Below are 19,954 nucleotides of genomic sequence, written 5' to 3'. Positions count from 1 at the left end.
GAATTGTTGATTAACATAATTATTTAAAAAAAAACAAACTAATGAAATAGGGCTGGACAAAAATGATGGTACCCATAACTTCATATTTTGTTGCACAACCTTTTGAGGCAATCACTGCAATTAAACAATTTCTGTATTTATCAATGAGCGTTCTGCAGCTGTCAACAGGTATTTTGGCCCACTCCTCATGAGCAAACAGCTCCAGTTGTCTCAGGTTTGATGGGTGTCTTCTCCAAATGGCATGTTTCAGCTCCTTCCACATATGTTCAATGGGATTCAGATCTGGGCTCATAGAAGGCCACTTTAGAATAGTCCAACGCTTTTCTCTCAGCCATTCTTGGGTGTTTTTGGCTGTGTGTTTTGGATCGTTGTCCTGTTGGAAGACCCATGACCTGCGACTGAGACCAAGCTTTCTGACACTAGGCAGCACATTTCTCTCCAGAATGCCTTGATAGTCTTCAGATTTCATCGTACCTTGCACACTTTCAAGACACCCTGTGCCAGATGCAGCAAAGCAGCCCCAAAACATTACTGAGCCTCCTCCATGTTTCACCGTAGGGACAGTGTTCTTTTCTTCGTATGCTTGCTTTTTCAGTCTATGAACATAGAGTTGATGTGCCTTACCAAAAAGCTCCAGTTTGGTCTCATCTGTCCAAAGGACATTCTCCCAGAAGCTTTGTGGCTTGTCAACATGCATTTTTGCAAATTCCAGTCTGGCTTTTTTATGAGTTTTTTTCAGCAGTGGTGTCCTCCTTGGTCGTCTCCCATGAAGTCCACTTTGGCTCAAACAACGACGAATGGTGCGATCTGACACTGATGTACCTTGGCCTTGGAGTTCACCTTTAATTTCTTTGGAGGTTGCTCTGGGCTCTTTGGATACAATTCCAACGATCCGTCTCTTCAATTTGTCATCAATTTTCCTCTTGCGGCCACGTCCAGGGAGGTTGGCTACTGTCCCGTGGGTCTTGAACTTCTGAATAATATGAGCCACTGTTGTCACAGGAACTTCAAGCTGTTTAGAGATGGTCTTATAGCCTTTACCTTTAAGATGTTTGTCTATCATTTTTTTTCGGATGTCCTGGGACAATTCTCTCCTTCGCTTTCTGTTGTCCATGTTCAGTGTGGTACACACCTTTTCACCAAACAGCAGGGTGACTACTTGTCTCCCTTTAAATAGGCAGACTGACTGATTATGAGTTTGGAAACACCTGTGATGTCAATTAAATGACACACCTGAGTTAATCATGTCACTCTGGTCAAATAGTTTTCAATCTTTTATAGAGGTACCATCATTTTTGTCCAGGCCTGTTTCATTAGTTTGTTTTTTTAAATAATTATGTTAATCAACAATTCAAAAGTAATGGCTGTTTTTGATTATTTAATTTTCAATAAATTTTATTAGGGGCTCGGGCTTCGACACGAGCCACTCTCCTCTCCATTGCAAAGCAATGGGAGGAGAGTGGCTCGTGGCGAAGCCACGAGCCACTATTATTCTCCTGTTGCGTTTATTAGGGGCTCGGGCTTCGACACGAGCCACTCTCCTCTCCATTGCAAAGCAATGGGAGGAGAGTGGCTCGTGGCGAAGCCACGAGCCACTATTGTTCTCCTGTTGCGTTTATCGTCTTTTATTATTATCCACGTTTCCGCCGTTTTTCGGTCGCTAACTCGTCCTAGGGCTTTGAGAAAACCAAAACAAATTATATATCAAAACGTGCGGCTTCATCGGGAATAGTGTGCTATGACTTTTCTAAGACATTCGTCATTTTTTCGCAGAATTATTCGCAAAAAACTGCGAAAAAAGTCCCATAGAAAATGAATGGGGAGTGAAAAAATTCGGCTCAAAAAATCCACTTTTTTCCAAATGCCACTGCTTCGCCATACGTTCACCTAGAAACTTCATTTAACCATCAAAATGCAGTGATTTTTCTTGTCTTCGCAGGAATGTAGTTTATGTCAGGCTGAGATTTACAGTTTTTGATCAGTGAGTCCTCAAAAAAGTGAAAATTCTCAAAATCTGCTCTGGTTAGAGTGCGGCATGTCAGTTGGTAGAGTGGAGGAGAGGAGAAAAATCCGCCTGAAAATTTCACGATCGCATCGCCCTCACGACCAAACCATAAGAGATAGGACAATGAAATTTGGTCAGATTGTAGACAAATTTCCTGGGATTCAAATGAATCCAAGTTTGAAGACCTAGCTCTTTCTGAAGTGAAATGGCAGGCAGCAGTTTAGACCAAAGTCGCACCGTTCTCTCCATAGGAACCAATGTAAACTGAATCATCTGCCTCACGGAGGGACAGTGTTTTTTAAATCGCTGTAACTCGGTCATTTCTCACAATATTTGGAAAATAATTACATTTATGGTTAGCCACAGCCTTCCTCTCGCTCACGGTCATTTCGGTTTTCAGCTAGCATTCACGGTTAGCCCACAGTTAGCGCCAGAACGAGACGTTGCGCGCTGCTGCTGAGAAGCACTTTTCTACTGTCTGTGGCAGGCACCGTTGCTATGGGGGCCCATAGCAACCGCCTTTACACACGCGCAGGCATGCTCCCACGCACACACACAGACTCATTGGAGTGCCACACCCACCTTCACACCCATTATCTACACAGGAGCTGCATTTCAGCCTGAAAATCAGTTCAAACTCTCAGCTTCACACAGCCTTGAGAGCAGGGGTGCAAAACTCAGTTCCAACACACCTGATTCAAATGATCAGGCTCGTTATCAGGCTTCCTCTGAGCTTCATGATGAGCTAATCATTTGAATCAGGTGTGTTGTAAGAAGGAAACATCTAGAACATAGAGCAGGGGTGTCAAACTCAGTTCCTGGAGGGCCACTATCCTGCATGTTTTAGATGTTTCCCTCTTCCAACACACCTGATTCAAATGATCAGCTCATCATCAAGCTCAGCAGAAGCCTGATAACGAGCCTTATCATTTGAATCAGCTGTGTTGGAAGAGGGAAACATCTAAAACATGCAGGATAGTGGCCCTCCAGGAACGGATCTTGACACCCCTGACATAGAGGATAGTGGACCTCCAGGAACTCAGTTTCACACCCCATCTTTGTAGTAACTCCAATCCAAATTTTGACCAGGTGAGATCTTCCCGTCTTTGCCTTTCAAAATAAAAGCACAGCACAATTTCAAAATAAAAGCCTGCGACGGAGTGGAAAACGCCAGTTAAACCTCTCAGCTTCACACAGCCTTTACAGTAACTCCAATCCAAATTTTGACCAGGTGATATCTTCCTGTTTTTGCCTTTCAAAATAAAAGCACAGCACAATTTGCCAGTTAAACCTCTCAGCTTCACACAGCCTTTTGAGTAACTCCAATCCAAATTTTGACCAGGTGAGATCTTCCTGTCTCTTCATTTCAAAATAAAAGCACAGCACAATTTCAAAATAAAAGCCTGTGACGGACCAAAAAATACCCCTCTCCTGCCCAGCTCCGGACATGCACACATCCCGAGCCCCTCCCACGATTTCCGCGTGCGGGAATTGTCTAGTTATTCCGTTTTCTTCACGTTTCCGCCGATTTTCGGTCGCTAACTCGTCCTAGGGCTTTGAGAAAACCAAAACAAATTATACATCAAAACGTGCGGCTTCATCGGGAATAGTGTGCTATGACTTTTCTAAGAAATTCGTCATTTTTTCGCAGAATTATTCGCAAAAAACTGCCAAAAAAGTCCCATAGAAAATGAATGGGGAGTGAAAAAAATCGGCTCAAAAAATCCACTTTTTTCCAAACGCCACTGCTTCTCCATACGTTCACCTAGAAACTTCATTTAACCATCAAAACGCAGTGATTTTTCTTGTCTTCGCAGGAATGTAGTTTATGTCAGGCTGAGATTTAAAGTTTTCATCAGTGAGTCCTCAAAAAAGTGAAAATTCTCAAAATTTGCTCTGGTTAGAGTGCGGCATGTCAGTTGGTAGAGTGGAGGAGAGGTGAAAAATCCGCCTGAAAATTTCCCGATCGCATCGCCCTCACGACCAAACGATAAACGTTAGGGGAATGAAATTTGGTCAGATTGTAGACAATTTTCCTGGGATTCAAATGAATCCAAGTTTGAAGACCTAGCTCTTTCAGAAGTGAAATGGCAGGCAGCAGTTTAGAGCAAAGTCGCACCGTTCTCTCCATAAGAACCAATGTAAACTGGATCATCTGCCTCATGGAGGGACAGTGTTTTTTAAATCGCTGTAACTCGGTCATTTCTCAGAATATTTGGAAAATAATTACATTTATGGAAAGCCACAGCCCTCCTCTCGCTCACGGTCATGTCGGTTTTCAGCTAGCATTCACGGTTAGCCCACAATTAACGCCAGAACGAGACGTTGCGCGCTGCTGCTGAGAAGCACTTTTTTGCTGTCTGTGGCAGGCACCGTTGCTATGGGGGCCATAGCAACCGCCCTTACACACGCGCAGGCATGGTCCCACGCACACACACAGACTCATTGGTGTGCCACACCCACCTTCACACCCAATACCTCCACAGGAGCTGCATTTCAGCCTGTAAATCAGATCTACCTCTCAGCTTCACACAGCCTTTAGAGCAGGGGTATCAAACTCAGTTCCAACACACCTGATTCAAATGATCAGGCTCGTTATCAGGCTTCTGCTGAGCTTGATGATGAGCTGATTATTTGAATCAGGTGTGTTGTAAGACGGAAACATCTGGAACACAGAGGATAGTGGACCTCCAGGAACTGAGTTTGACTCCCCTGCTTTAGAGTAACTCCAATCTCAATGTTGACCAGGTGAGATCTTCCTGTCTTTCCCTTTCAAAATAAAAGCACAGCACACTTTCAAAATAAAATCCTTCCACACACCGGAAAACACCAGTTAAACCCCTCAGCTTCACACAGCCTTTACAGTAACTCCAATCCAAATGTTGACCAGGTGAGATCTGCCTGTCTGTGCCTTTCAAAATAAAAGCACAGCAAAATTTCAAAATCAAAGGCTGTGAAAGACTGGAAATGCCAGTTAAACCTCTCAGCTTCACACAGCATTTACATTAACTCCAATCTAAATTTTGACCAGGTGAGATCTTCCTGTCTCTGCCTTTCAAAATGAAAGCACAGCACAATTTCAAAATAAAAGCCTGCGACAGACCGGAAAACGCCAGTTTAACCTCTCAGCTTCACACAGCCTTTCGAGCAGGGGTGTCAAACTCAGTTCCAACACACCTGATTCAAATGATCAGGCTCGTTATCAGGCTTCTGCTGAGCTTGATGATGAGCTGATTATTTGAATCAGGTGTGTTGTAAGACGGAAACATCTGGAACACAGAGGATAGTGGACCTCCAGGAACTGAGTTTGACTCCCCTGCTTTAGAGTAACTCCAATCTCAATGTTGACCAGGTGAGATCTTCCTGTCTTTCCCTTTCAAAATAAAAGCACAGCACACTTTCAAAATAAAATCCTTCCACACACCGGAAAACACCAGTTAAACCCCTCAGCTTCACACAGCCTTTACAGTAACTCCAATCCAAATGTTGACCAGGTGAGATCTGCCTGTCTGTGCCTTTCAAAATAAAAGCACAGCAAAATTTCAAAATCAAAGGCTGTGAAAGACTGGAAATGCCAGTTAAACCTCTCAGCTTCACACAGCATTTACATTAACTCCAATCTAAATTTTGACCAGGTGAGATCTTCCTGTCTCTGCCTTTCAAAATGAAAGCACAGCACAATTTCAAAATAAAAGCCTGCGACAGACCGGAAAACGCCAGTTTAACCTCTCAGCTTCACACAGCCTTTCGAGCAGGGGTGTCAAACTCAGTTCCAACACACCTGATTCAAATGATCAGGCTCGTTATCAGGCTTCTGCTGAGCTTAATGATGAGCTAATCATTTGAATCAGGTGTGTTGTAAGAAGGAAACATCTGGAACACAGAGGATAGTGGTTTTCCAGGAACTGAGTTTGAGACCCCTGCTTTACAGTAACTCCAATGCAAATGTTGACCAGATGAGATCTTCCTGTCTCTGCCTTTCAAAATAAAAGCACAGCACAATTTCAAAATGAAAGCCTGCGATTGGCCTGAAAACACCAGTTAAACCTCTCTGCTTCACACAGCCTTTTGAGTAACTCCAATCCAAATTTTGACCAGGTGATATCTTCCCGTCTCTGCCTTTCAAAATAAAAGCACAGCACAATTTGCCAGGTACATCTCTCAGCTTCACACAGCCTTTAGACTAACTCCAATTCAAATGTTGACGAGGTGAGATCTTCCTGTCTCTGCCTTTGAAAATAAAAGCACAGCACAATTTTAAAATAAAAGTCTGTGACGGACCGGAAAATGTCACCAAAACCTCTCAGCTTCACACAGCCTTTAGAGTAACTCCAATTGAAATTTTGACCAGGTGAGATCTTCTTGTCTCTGCCTTTCAAAATAAACGCACAGGACAATTTCAAAATAAAAGTCTGCGACAGACTGGAAACGCCAGTTAAACCTCTCACCTTCACACAGCCTTTAGAGTAAATATGCCTATCCCGCGCTGCTCCGGACATGCACACATCCCGAGCCCCTCCCACGATTTCCGCACCAGCGGGAATTGTCTAGTTTATTGTTACTTTTGTGAGTTTCAAGTGATTTCAGTGAGAATTGTGGGTTTTTCCTTCTTTAACTGAGGGGTACCAACAATTTTGTCCACGTGTGTATATGAGTCATTCCATGAAACCGGTGCCTTTTCAACTTTGAAAATGTAAAATTTAAACTATATTTAATTTTTATTTTTTAAGTAGCCAGGAATCACAGAAGGTCTAAAGTGACAGGAAACTATATTGTGCCATCTCAGGCTGTGTTATTTAATATTTGTTAATTATGTCAAATCCTGTTACTGTGGAAAGGTAACAGGGTTGACCATTTTAAACTAATTTGCTTGTAGCTAGCTAAATAAATGCGAGTTAAAGTGCAAGCTATGTACTTTGAAAGATAATTACTTGTAGATATTGATTATATTTTGAAAAATAGGAAATTGATTATGTTTATATGTTAAAAACTGGTAACAGGATTGACGTTGTATGCTTGTCCCCCCTGGTTAAACCTTGAAAAAACTTCAAAATACCAAATCAGAGATGAGAGAAACTTACTTGTCAATGAGCTGTCAGCATCCTGGTTCCAAGATGATGCAACCTCCTTTAAATCCTGTCAAATCTGGAATGTACCATTATTTTTATAGGGTTTTTTAGTTAGGGTAACAGGGTTGACACGAAATCAGGGGACGCCGATAAATTGGTAATTTATAATGGTTAATATATATTATTATTACCAAAAACAATGTTTTACAATAAGATCATACTTTAAACTACATGTAAATGTAAAAATTTTAACATTTTGCCTACATTTTACAAATGAAAAGTCCTGTACACATACAACAATAACAGTGAGGGACAGGCCAAAAACCTCACCCTCATCAGCATGAAAGTAATTTAAATTAATTAAAATAACATTTCACTGACTTTAATTTGATGTTATATTAAGGAGAGAAGACAGGGTAATGTTATATTTTTAAATGAAATATTAATTTGTTGTTATCATAATTGTATGACTGATTATTTCTTGGGGAGGCAAAAGGCACCGATTTCATGGAATGACCCTTATATTATTATTTGATGAAATTGTTAAAGTCCCCAAGTCATACTAAACCAAAGTGTAAAAGCAGCAATCCATAGTTTTACAGGAGGTCTTATTCTGGACTGTTTCTGTTCTGTAGTTTTGCCAGATAACCAGCAGAAACTCTGTGAAGTTTCTGGTCCCAGAAGTAGAATTAGAGCAGAATCTGATCTTTCTACATCAGATATTTTGCCTGAAAGCAAAACAGTGCTTCTTCTAAAATGACGAATTGTTTTTCAGAGTCACGGCCTGATTTTCAGTATCTCCGGTCTGTTCTGAGTTTATGATCCGTTATTATGTGACGAGACAAAATAATATTTCAAACATTATTCCAGTGGACAGTAAAGAAGTCTTTGCTCAGATAAAGATCTGAAAGTTTCCTCGTATTAACGGACGGTCTGGAAACACCTCCACGCCGTCACATTGATGCTGCCAGCCTTCTGTTGACATAAAAAGCTTCTTACTTTTATCTGTCAGCGTCCTGTGTTTTGTTTTTCTTTGTTGCTCAATCTGTCTCGTTTTTCCCTCAGCTGCTTCCCAAACACTGCGCGAAAACCATCAGCCAGGCCGTGAACAAGAAGAGCAAGAAGGCGACGGGGAAGAAAGGCGAGCCGGAGAGGGAGAAGCCGGGAGTGGAGAGCATGAGGAAGAACAGACTACTGGTCACCAAGTCAGTACCACGACCGGACACCGTTTACACGTGTTCAGCTGATACAGACGCCGCTGAAGCTCATACAGGGAGGGAAACTAAGGCTTTAGGTGTCATGGTTGATGAGAATTAGAACTAGAAATCACCTATAAAACATACAAAAGGGAAAATATCTGAAACAGTTGCTGTAGTACACAAAGTAAAGGATTTGTTGGATAGCAAAGCATTCTGCATGTTCTGTAATCCTCTTGATTGTTTCATAACTGACCTACTGCGTTTAAGTTTGGGGAAATGCCTGGAAGACAAACATCCAGTCAGTTTTCTTTTTACAGAAAAGAGCCATAAAAATAATCAGTCAAAAACACACAGGGATGCAACAAGCCCATTATTCTTTCAGTTAAAACTGTTGAAATTTCGCAACATAGTAGACTATAGTATTCTGCAAATTATGTATAAAGCTCATCAAGAAACTTCAGCAGGCAATGTCCAGAACAGATCTGCAAAAAGAGAAAGTAAAAGGAACAGATGTCTTCATAAAACTAAGATTTAAGCCATAAAATTGCTAAAAAAAAAAAAATCCACAAATTAATGACAAGTAGCCACAAAATGACTACAAAAGCAATGAGCTTATTATAAAGAGATGGAAAATGTTCAGAAAAAGTCCCAAAATGACTGTAAAAGCAATGAAATTACTATAGGAAGATGCACAATGTCGAGAAAAAGTCTCATAATGAATGCAAAAACCCACAAAATGATGACAAAATTACCATAAAGTGCAAAAGGAAAAAAGCCATCAGATTAATGTAAAAAAAACAACAACCAAGAGCTCCAACAAACCCATTATTGGTTCAGTTAAAACTGTAGAAACTTCACCACATAGTAGATTGTAGCGTTCTGTAAATGATGTCATTCATAAAAATCATCACACTTTACCAGAACAGGTTAGCAAAAGATAAAAGCAACAGAGATCTTCATAAAACCAAATCAATATTATTTCTGTAAAAAATGTATTTATGGAACAATCCAGACGAGGAATCAGGATCTAAGTCACACTCGAGATTTAAAACCGTGATAAAAAGCATGATTTTATTAAACTGCTTACAGACTTTAGAGTCATTTATTTTGTTTTTAATGCTCATTTTAAACCGATTGTTGCTATAAAGGGACAGATTGCTGAAGTTTATTCTTCTTTCTGCTCCCTTTAGGTTTGGAAACTTTAATTTTTGTGTTTTTTTGAATAGTTTTTTTTTTTTCAGTGAATGAATTAGACTAACGCCTGCTCTGATCTGGAGATAACCGTCTGCCTCCGTTTATCTACTTTTATCTCTGTGTCTCTGTCTGTTCTTTGTCTCTTGTAGTTCCTCCATTATTTAGTCCATAATTATTAATAATGGAGCTCTGACCTTGTTTTATTGTTGGTTAAATTCCCATTAGCTCCATTAAACACCCGTCTATGCAGTAATAATGTTGACAGGATTGTTTAGTTGTTTATTCTCATGTAAACAGCTCAGATTGATGTTTTATTTCATTAAAAACTCCTTTATTGTTTTGTTCCATACATCCGGTTATTGGTAGCTGTCTGTAAACAAACAAACACAGATTATTAAATGTCTTTTTTTGTATTTTTTCTTCCTCCAGTCTGGATAAACTCCACACGGCGTTATCTGAGCTCTGCTTCTCCATCAACTACGTTCCCAACCTGGTGGTCTGGGAGCACACGTTCACGCCCAGGGAGTACCTCACCTCACACCTGGAGATCCGCTTCACCAAGTAAACAAACACACACATCATCTATTCTGTCCAGATTAAAAGGTTTCTGATCCGACCCTGCAGTCTGACAAACGACAAACTCTCGGTTATTTACAAATGAGACATAAAACTTTGCCTAAAGAGAAAAAAACCTCATGAATTCATCCATTATCTTCTCAGACTGTAATCAGTGAGCAAAGGTCAGAGTCAGAGCATTTATCATGATTTAAAAGTTGATTAATTGAGAGTTTTGGATGAATCCTGTGCAGTTTGCTCTGATTTTTCTGCACTATAAACTCCTGTTACTTCTACAGAAACAGAACAACCATGAAGAAGGAGAGAAAACTTTACAAGAAAAGTTAAAATACCGTACATCTTTTAAAAACAAAATGTTGAATTTCTTTAGTTATTTTACAAACATTTAAAAAAAAATCATGGATAACAGTTTCCCAAGACATTTGTAACCACCACCACTGTAAAATAAATAATGGCTCTAAATACGATATATATTTTATTTATTAGTTTATTTATCTCCACTATGTGGAAACACTGCCCGCAGTTCAACCCAAAGCTTTTTTTTTTTCCACATGACTGTTGGTTGTAGTTGAGTCACTGATAACTTCATGTTTGCGCTGTTTTTTACACAATCCAATTCAAACAAATGCTTCATTTTTGGTTAATTTTTAAATGAGATGTGTGGAATAAATCATTTTTATTCACAAATCATGACTTTAAGTTGAGATTTGGTTCAGTTTTCTGATGGAAAAGTATTTTAAAGACCACCAGAAAGTTGAAAATCCAGAAGTTCAGTTTTTAGCCTCTTCAGTTTTTTGCCTTTTTTGGGGTGATTTTTGCCTATTTTATGATGGTTTTGCATCTTTTAACGTGGGTTTTGCATATTTTTTGTGTTAATTTTGTTCTTTTTGTAGAAATTTTACCTCTTTTTACAATAATTCTGCCTCTTTCTGTGGTGATTTTGCATCTTTTCATGGGAGGTTCTCCATATTTCTTGTGGTAATTTTGTTGTTTTTGTAGAAATGTTGCCTCTTTTTGTGATAAGTCGGCCTCTTTTTTGTAGAAAGTTAGCCTCTTTTTGCGATAATTCTGCCTCTTTTGTGGTGATTTTGCCTCTTTCTGTTGAATGTGGTTAGATTTTCCGTGTTTTTACAGATTTTACCTCTGTCAGCACACCTTTCATTCCCCTGTGATGTGTGCAGGTCCATAGTGGGGATGACCATGTACAACCAGGCCACCCAGGAGATAGCCAAGCCCAGTGAGCTGCTGACCAGCGTCCGAGCCTACATGACGGTGCTGCAGTCCATAGAGAACTACGTCACCATCGACATCACCCGGGTGTTCAACAACGTCCTGCTGCAGCAGACGCAACACCTGGACAGCCACGGGGAGCCCACCATCACCAGCCTCTACACCAACTGGTACGTCTGTTAGCTAAACCATCACCAGCCTCTACACCAACTGGTACGTCTGTTAGCTAAACCATCACCAGCCTCTACACCAACTGGTATGTCTGTTAGCTAAACCATCACCAGCCTCTACACCAACTGGTATGTCTGTTAGAGCTAAACCATCACCATCCTCTACACCAACTGGTACGTCTGTTAGCTAAACCATCACCATCCTCTACACCAACTGGTACGTCTGTTAGCTAAACCATCACCAGCCTCTACACCAACTGGTACGTCTGTTAGCTAAACCATCACCATCCTCTACACCAACTGGTACGTCTGTTAGCTAAACCATCACCATCCTCTACACCAACTGGTACGTCTGTTAGCTAAACCATCACCAGCATCTACACCAACTGGTATGTCTGTTAGCTAAACCATCACCAGCCTCTACACCAACTGGTATGTCTGTTAGAGCTAAACCATCACCATCCTCTACACCAACTGGTACGTCTGTTAGCTAAACCATCACCATCCTCTACACCAACTGGTACGTCTGTTAGCTAAACCATCACCAGCATCTACACCAACTGGTACGTCTGTTAGCTAAACCATCACCATCCTCTACACCAACTGGTACATCTGTTAGCTAAACCATCACCAGCCTCTACACCAACTGGTACGTCTGTTAGAGAGTTAAACCATCACCAGCCTCTATACCAACTGGTACTTGTGTTAGAGCTAAACCATCGTCCACAGCAGACTCATGGCCAAAAACATAAGTACAGACATGGAAAAATGTCAGAAAGTACAAAAGAATGCAGATAGGATGAAATGGGTGGCTTTTCCTGAAGACGTACACGGAATTAACTTCTGAACTCAAAGCAGAATCTGGATGTTTTTTTGCTGTTTTTATGTTTTTCCTCACTGTTGGTTCATTTTTCACTGCAGGATAAAGTCCTGCAGCTCTACGGAAACAGAACTTTAAAGCGTTTTCTGTGAAAGATGACACAGATAGAATGATGAAAAATAAAAATAGATAAAACCTGGAATCAACATGTTCAACAAACTTCACCAATATTGTCAAAAGATGTTGACTCTACATGTTATAGATATGCAGTATGATGCAGTTATAATACTATATAATACTAATACTAGAATACTATAGAGCATTAAACAAGGAAAACCAAAAGTGGAATTCATTAGATTTACAACAAAAATGTAAAAACTTCAACAAAACATTTCTGCAGTTGCCTACAGATGTTACCAACACTGGAGAAAAGTATACGGTGACTCTAGACACCTGTAGATATTTTACTACTTGATTGATTGATTGTTTTCCACACTTCTCTCCTTTCAACTGTTTGTAAACACTGCCTGCAGTTCAGCTGAAAAGTCTCTTTTTCAGTCATGTGTCTGTTGGTTGTAGCTGAGTCACTAAAGGCTTCACAGTTGCACCACAGAAGGTACAAGTTTTAGATTTTTTACAGAATTTTAAAGAAATAAATTGTTTATTTTTGGCATTTTTAGAAAAATACGACATGTAGAATAAAGAGATTATGATGAAATATCACAATTTCAAGCTTACCTTTTTTTTATTTTCCCAGTAAGACTGGAATCAGCATTTTTGTTGATTAGACTTTAGTCTGGATCCATGGATTTGTTCAAGATTTCTGTATCATTGCGAGATAGCAGTATGGTGTCACTGTAACCATGACAACAAGTGAACACTACGTCAGCTGATTTTGATCCTACTACAAATCCACCTCTGAGGACTTATCAGGACTTATCCATCAGAAATGATCCAAGGAATAACTGATTATATTGTGGGGGTGTTTCTGAGTCCCATCAATTCCCGCCTCCCGCTACATATTTAGGTCACATGATTCAGTATCCGTACATAACGTACACATGCAGAACACACGCCTGTGCTCAGTGCAAAGTCATTTTGTATTAAAGATTTCATCCATCAGAAATGAATCAAAGACTGAGCAGCCTTGGAGCAGTGCTGTGTTCTCCCTGTTTGTGCAGACGGTGTATTTTTGCCAAATGTTTAAACAAAACACGTAGAATAAAATGTTTTTCATTAAATATCACGATGTTAGGGTTAGATTTGGTTCTTTTTCCAGTCGAAACCAAAGTCCCACACGAGAACCTTAAGGTTAGTTGGATGGTAAAGTCTGATTTCAGTGTTTCTGGCTGATAAATTGTGTTATTTTGGTGATTCTTTTAAAACAGATAGCACACCTTTCAAACCTGCCGGCAGCTTTTAACATTCAGAGGTTTAAAAAGGAGAGAAAAATGGAGGCGGATACAAACATCTAAAACACGACCATATCTTCTACATCATTATTCATTCAGCTCTCACCAGCAGTGAAGAACTCTATAGGAGATTATTGTGAAAAGAGAAACGATCAGCGAGAGGAGCTGCCGGTGATAAAGGAGTAGCACAGATACCGACCAAGCAGCGCTACAGAAACATGACGGTGTGTGTTCTAGTCAGCTGCCTTCAGTCTCTACATCAGCTGGAGGATAATTAACAAACTGTTCATCAGCGAGGAGAACTGAACCAAACCATGTGCTGTGGAGTGACCGAGTGAGAAAACTGCTCCTGCTTCAGAGCCTTAATGTCTTCACACACCACCAGTCATAGAAACTGGTTTATTAGAGCCACTAATGAACCGGATTCTGCTCATTTTTAGTGCCATGTAGCAGGAAATCACACACACACCAGACAGAAGCTGCAGAATTATCAGTTTATTTTATTTATTTATGTGGTCCTTTACAAGACGCCACAGGGTCAACAAAGAGCTTCACAGTAAAAACAGAGACAGCAGTAAAATATCGAATAAACCAATAGAAATAAACAGCACTAAAATCTATAAGTTAGTACATAAAATAAACTTAATAAAATGTCACCATGATGCTAGTTATTAAAAGCTCTTTGAAATAGAAAGGTTTGAGCTTCTTCTCTGAGCTCTCAACTGCTTTTTAATTTACTTTTACCTGATAACAGCTGATTTAAAGCGTCCTACATGAGTAATACCTCAGCTTAAAGTGGTGATATTTCATTAAAACCGCTGTATTTTGCATGTCTTATTTTAAAAAAAGTGTCAAAAATAAACCGTCTGCACTAAAAATTCAGAGCTCCTCCACTGTGCAGCCATCAGTTACTCAACAATTACAAGATTTTCAGTTTTAGCCGGAAAATAAGCCAAATGTAAGCTGGAAATTGTGATATTTCATTATAATCACTTTATTCTACATGTCTCGTTTTTTTTAAATGCCAAAAATAACCTATTATTCTGAACAAAATTGTGTAAAAATGAAAACTCCTACCCTCTGTGAAGCCTTGAGTGAATCCACTGTGACCAACAGTCACATGAGAAAACATCAGTTAGTTCATTAATTAAATCATAATTGGAAAAATGTTGATTTGTTTTGAGGTTTTTTGTTGAGAATCAAGAAAATTTCCCTTTTGTTTTTTCCTTTTTTAATGATTTATGGTTTTATAACTGCATCACATCTAATTATCTACGTAATTAAGTAAATAATCTTTTATTTTTTATGCATGGAAGTGAATTTTTAAAAGTATGTTTATTTAGAAACTGGACAGTTCCGTACAGTTTATATATTTGCAGTAGCCTAGCTGCACTAGACAACCCACAGCAATGAATTTAATTCTCTGCCAGGGTCGACAACAAAAACGACAACAGTCGTTGAGCTCCATTAGCACCGACTCTGAATAATCTTTCTGTTAACATGTCTGTAATATACTTGAGCTTCACCCATTGACTGTATAAATAAGGCTTCACTGAACTCCTGCATCCTCTGATTTCCGGCGCTCTAGGAGCCTATTCGTTGCGCTGATTGGTTGTATGCCTACCCAATTGCTGCAGAGTGATTTGATAGACAACCTTTTAGCCCGCCTCCCTCCCTGTTGAGTGTACCTAGACCCTTCCGTCTTCAGAGCATGGGTCTAGCGCGGCTAGGCTATATTTGCAGCCTTTTCTGTGTGAAGTCTTTCTGTGCTGCAGACTGACTAAACGTTGCTCTGAACCTGTAACTCGCTGATGAAGTTCTTTGTGTGTTCGTTCAGGTACTTGGAAACGTTGCTCCGTCAGGTCAGCAACGGACACATCGCCTACTTTCCCGCCATGAAGGCCTTCGTCAACCTGCCCACAGAGAACGAGCTGACTTTCAACGCCGAGGAGTATTCAGACATCTCCGGTACGAACCGTTAGTCGCACAAACACCGAGTCGCCGTCAGAACTGATGGTGATGGAAAACAAACCGAAAAGTTTCCTCGTTTTCTGAAAACAAAGTACAGACGTCCTTACAGTTCAGAGACACACACTACTCGTTTAACCTTTCCTGCTAAAATCACGTGTTTAAATGGATTTGAAGTTGTTTTTTTATTATTGTTTTCCAGAGATGCGTTCACTGTCGGAGCTGCTGGGACCGTACGGTATGAAGTTCCTCAGTGAGAGTCTGATGTGGCACATTTCATCTCAGGTCGCTGAGCTAAAGGTAAAAACTATAACAAAGATCTACTGACAGGCTTGATGTTAGAGGTTGAAAAGCTTAGTACAGACAGATTCATTTTTCTTGCTTAAATGTAAATAACTGTTTCTGATCTGGTTCTACATCAATACGTTGTGTTTTAATCTCATGTCAGGCTTAAAGTCCAAACTTTTATCACATCCAGGAACTGTGAAGTCAGAAAGAACCATCAGATGGTCAGCTTTAAACAGTCCTGAAACTAATTATGTGTGAAATGGAGTTCTGTCTGGAAAATGTCCCCTAATTCAGCTTAAAATCACCAGAATCACTTTATTTTACACACCTCATTTAGGTAAAACTCCTCTTTCAACCCCCTCTTAGTTTGGTTCCTCTGACGTGTCAAACAGCAGGATAAGAGAAAGTAGTTTTCTAAAATTAAGAAAGGATGAAATTTAAGATCTCAAAAGCTTCATAGTTTTGTTTTTGAGCTTTTAGTTTCAAGTTAGAGGAAGAAAAGGTGTAACGTATTACATTAAAACCACCAGTGGTTTTGAAAGCGTGTTGCCTTTAAAAATTCAGAAAAAAACACTATTTGTTAGGTTTAGAAACTGTAAAAACATAAGAATCAATGGATTTTCAACTTTTTAACAGTTAAGATGATTTTTTTGAGGAAGTTCTGGACAAATGTAAATCATATCTAGTCATTTTGCACACATTTCAGGTCATTTTTTAACATTTACAGAAGATACTTACTGTCTGAGGTCAAATTTGAGTCATTTTGGTCGTATTTTATTGTTTTTAGCCATTTTTGAAACCCTTCTAAGCCCTCCTAGATATTTAATCCATTTTGGACAGATTGTGAACAGGAAAAGAGGATTTTTGAAGCAAGTTCTGGACAAATTTATAATCATTTTGGAGATTTGTTAAAGATTTCTATATCATTGTGAGACAGTGACACGGTGTCACTGTAACCATGACAACCAGTGAACACTACATCAGCTGATTGTGATCCTACTACAAATCCACCACTGAGGACTTATCAGGACTTATCCATCAGAAATGATCCAAGGAACAACTGATTAAACTGTGGGGGTGTTTCTGAGTCCCATTAATTCTGCTACATATTTAGGTCATGTGATTTGGTATCCGTACATAATGTGCACATGCAGAACACACGCCTGTGCTTAGCCCAAGGTCATTTTTTATTGAAAATTTCATCCATCAGAAAATTGTCCGACAGTGGAGCTTCCTTGGCAGAGTCCTGCTTTGAGTGCTTATTTTTTGCTGTCGTTATTTTGTTATTCTCTTTTCCTTAATCTTAATCAACAGCCGAAACCAAATTCCTGTTGGCCTTTATAGATGGTTCTGATTCTGAAAATGTTTAATATTAGGGTTAAAAGAGAGGTTTAAACGTGCGTGATAGTTCTTTAGTAAGCTTGAACATTTTAATTGTGTTTGTCAGCTCATGTTTAGATTTGTTCCTGTGAACTCTGTTGTACGTGTTGCACAAAGCTGCTTTATTTGTATTTTTTGTAAACGTGTGCCGTCATACTGACAGGTTTCCTTCTTGTTCTCGTTTTGTCAAAAGAGTCAGTCTGAGAATTAGAGTGCAGCACACTGAACCTGTGACTAATCAGCATCTTTGTTATCAAAGCGTTTTCACGATGTGCGTCACGGAGCCGCGACTCTGCAGTTTGAATACAAAACCTTGTAGCTGAATAAAACACAACAGAGGACTGTTAAGGACTTCTGAACCATGAATGAGAATCACTTTGCTTCTGTTTGACAAACAACGGCCTCCGAGTTAACAGAAACTAAAAGGGTTATCCTGCAGAATGAAATGCAGACAGGCTGTTCTTAGTTTTAACTCTTGGTGTTTTTTTTCTTCTCGTTGTAGAAACTGGTGGTAGAAAACATGGAGGTTCTGACCCAGATGAGGACGAGCTTCGACAAACCGGACCACATGGCCGCGCTGTTCAAGAAACTCACCTGTAATTAAAACACACACAAATAACAGGCATATAAACAGCTTCTGACATTTGATTTGAGAAACCAATTCTGGATTTTCTTCCCTATTTAAAGATGTTCTAACCCTTGTAATCTTATTAATAGTCTTTGAACGGCAAGTAGAAGTCAGTACAGAACAAAACCCAGGCTGATCTTAAAATGACGAACAACCTGATGACCTGCTGTGCTGATATTGATCCGTATATCTGCTGTAGCTCGTTGATTTGTTGTGTTGTTGTGTGTCTGCAGCTGTGGACAGCGTGTTGAAGAGAATGACCATCATTGGAGTCATTTTGTCTTTCCGCTCCCTCGCTCAGGAGGCTCTGAGAGACGTAAGAACCTGTTGATGAATTCAGAGTGCCATCGAAAAGTTCCAAGGCAACGTTTTTGTTTGTTTTTGTGCTTTGTTTTTGTTATTTTTCCCCAACAAAAGGAACAACACGTAGACAGAATACTAACCATCATAGTAGAATGGAATAAAAGTAAAGCCAAGGTTCTAAGATGGGCAGAATAAAACGTTGATCCTGCAGCTTTTTCCTGAGTCTTCCAGCATTTAGGGGTTAAAGTTCCTCTGGTGTTTGAAAAGAAGTTGCTCTAAATGAATTAAAGTTGTTCTGCATTAACTACAGTTGCTCCAGTTGCCCTATTTGATCTAAAGTTGCTCAAAAATGAGTTAAAATTGCTCTATATTAGCTGAAGTTGCTCTGTTTTAGCTAAAGTTGCTCAAAAATAAGTTAAAGATGCTGTACATTAGTTAATGTTGCTCTATATTAAAGTTGCTCTATATTAGTTAAAGTTGCTCTACATTAGTTAAATTTGCTCTACATTAAAGTTGCTCTATATTAAAGTTGCTCTATTAATGTTGCTCAAAAATTAAAGTTGCTTTAGATTAGCTGAAGTTGCTCTACATTAGTTGTTCTATATTAGTAAAGTTGCTCAAAAATGAATCAAAGTTGCTCTTTATTAGTTAAAGTTGCTCTGTATTAGGTAAAATTGCTCGATATTAAAGTTGCCCTATATTAGCTAATATTGCTCTATTTTGGGTGAAGTTGCTCTAAGTTAAAGTTGCTCTACATGAATTAAAGTTGTTCTACATTAGTAAAATTGCTTAAAAATGAATTAAAGTTGCTCTATATTAGTTAAAATTGTATAAAAATATAAAGCAACTTTAACTAACATACAGCAACTTAAACTCATTTTTGAGAAACTTTAGCGAATATAGAATTAGCTTTTTGTCTTAATTTCTCTTTTGTAATTATTTTTTTGTATTTTTGTTGTGATTTTGCGTCTTTTTTTGGTAATTTTGTGTATTTTTGCGGTGACGTTGCCAAACTTTAGCTAATACAGAATTAGTTAAAGTTGCTCTAATTGAGTTAAAGTTGCCTTACTCTACCGTTCAACGGTGTGGGGTCACCCAGATAATTTCACGTTTTCCATGTAAACTCACACTTTTATTCAAAAAGTGTTTTTATTGGTGCTGAATCAGTGTTTTCTTGTTTGTTTTGTAAGATTTCCTCCATCTCTCTCTCTCTCTCTCTCTCTCTCTCTCTCTCTCTCTCTCTCTCTCTCCAGGTGTTGTCTTGTCACATTCCCTTCCTGGTCAGTTCAGTGGAGGACTTCAAGGATCACATTCCCAGAGAGACGGACATGAAGGTAGAACTCCGTCACAGACTCAGTTTAACCTCCAAGTGCTGCTCTCTCTGTGTTCACGTGGACTTTCTGTGCGGTTCCAGGTGGCCATGAATGTTTACGAGCTGTCGTCAGCAGCAGGTCTCCCCTGTGAGATCGATCCCGCCCTGGTGGTCGCCCTGTCCTCTCAGAAGAGCGGTGAGACACAAACACAGTCGCACAAAGCCGCACAAAGCCAGCGTGTAGCCGCACAAAGCCTCAGTGTGTGTTTGTGTCCGTGCAGAGAACATCAGTCCGGAGGAGGAGTACAAGATCGCCTGCCTGCTGATGGTGTTTGTGGCCGTTTCCTTGCCGACGCTCGCCAGCAACGTGATGTCACAGTACAGCCCGGCCATAGAAGGT

The 19,954-nt window shown here is 39.6% G+C and overlaps 1 protein-coding gene across 5 annotated transcripts in view; it reads left to right on the top strand.

Moving 5' to 3' along the window:
- The window catches only part of nckap1 (NCK-associated protein 1), a 76,815-nt gene that overhangs the window by 46,887 nt on the left and 9,974 nt on the right, over positions 1 to 19,954 (top strand). For all 5 annotated transcript variants that reach the window (XM_022217410.2, XM_022217409.2, XM_022217408.2 and 2 more), the window contains 10 exons: positions 8,140 to 8,279; positions 9,897 to 10,028; positions 11,225 to 11,443; positions 15,513 to 15,643; positions 15,846 to 15,943; positions 17,814 to 17,907; positions 18,173 to 18,255; positions 19,496 to 19,576; positions 19,657 to 19,750; positions 19,836 to 19,952. In XM_022217410.2, coding sequence (XP_022073102.1) covers positions 8,140 to 8,279; positions 9,897 to 10,028; positions 11,225 to 11,443; positions 15,513 to 15,643; positions 15,846 to 15,943; positions 17,814 to 17,907; positions 18,173 to 18,255; positions 19,496 to 19,576; positions 19,657 to 19,750; positions 19,836 to 19,952 — 1,189 coding nt within the window. The remainder of the gene's footprint in view (positions 1 to 8,139; positions 8,280 to 9,896; positions 10,029 to 11,224; positions 11,444 to 15,512; positions 15,644 to 15,845; positions 15,944 to 17,813; positions 17,908 to 18,172; positions 18,256 to 19,495; positions 19,577 to 19,656; positions 19,751 to 19,835; positions 19,953 to 19,954) is intronic.

Source organism: Acanthochromis polyacanthus, chromosome 15 (genome assembly GCF_021347895.1).
Source record: "Acanthochromis polyacanthus isolate Apoly-LR-REF ecotype Palm Island chromosome 15, KAUST_Apoly_ChrSc, whole genome shotgun sequence".
Taxonomy (NCBI): domain Eukaryota; kingdom Metazoa; phylum Chordata; class Actinopteri; family Pomacentridae; genus Acanthochromis; species Acanthochromis polyacanthus.
The sequence above is the reverse complement of the archived record's forward strand: the minus strand, read 5'-3'. Positions and strand labels throughout refer to the sequence as shown.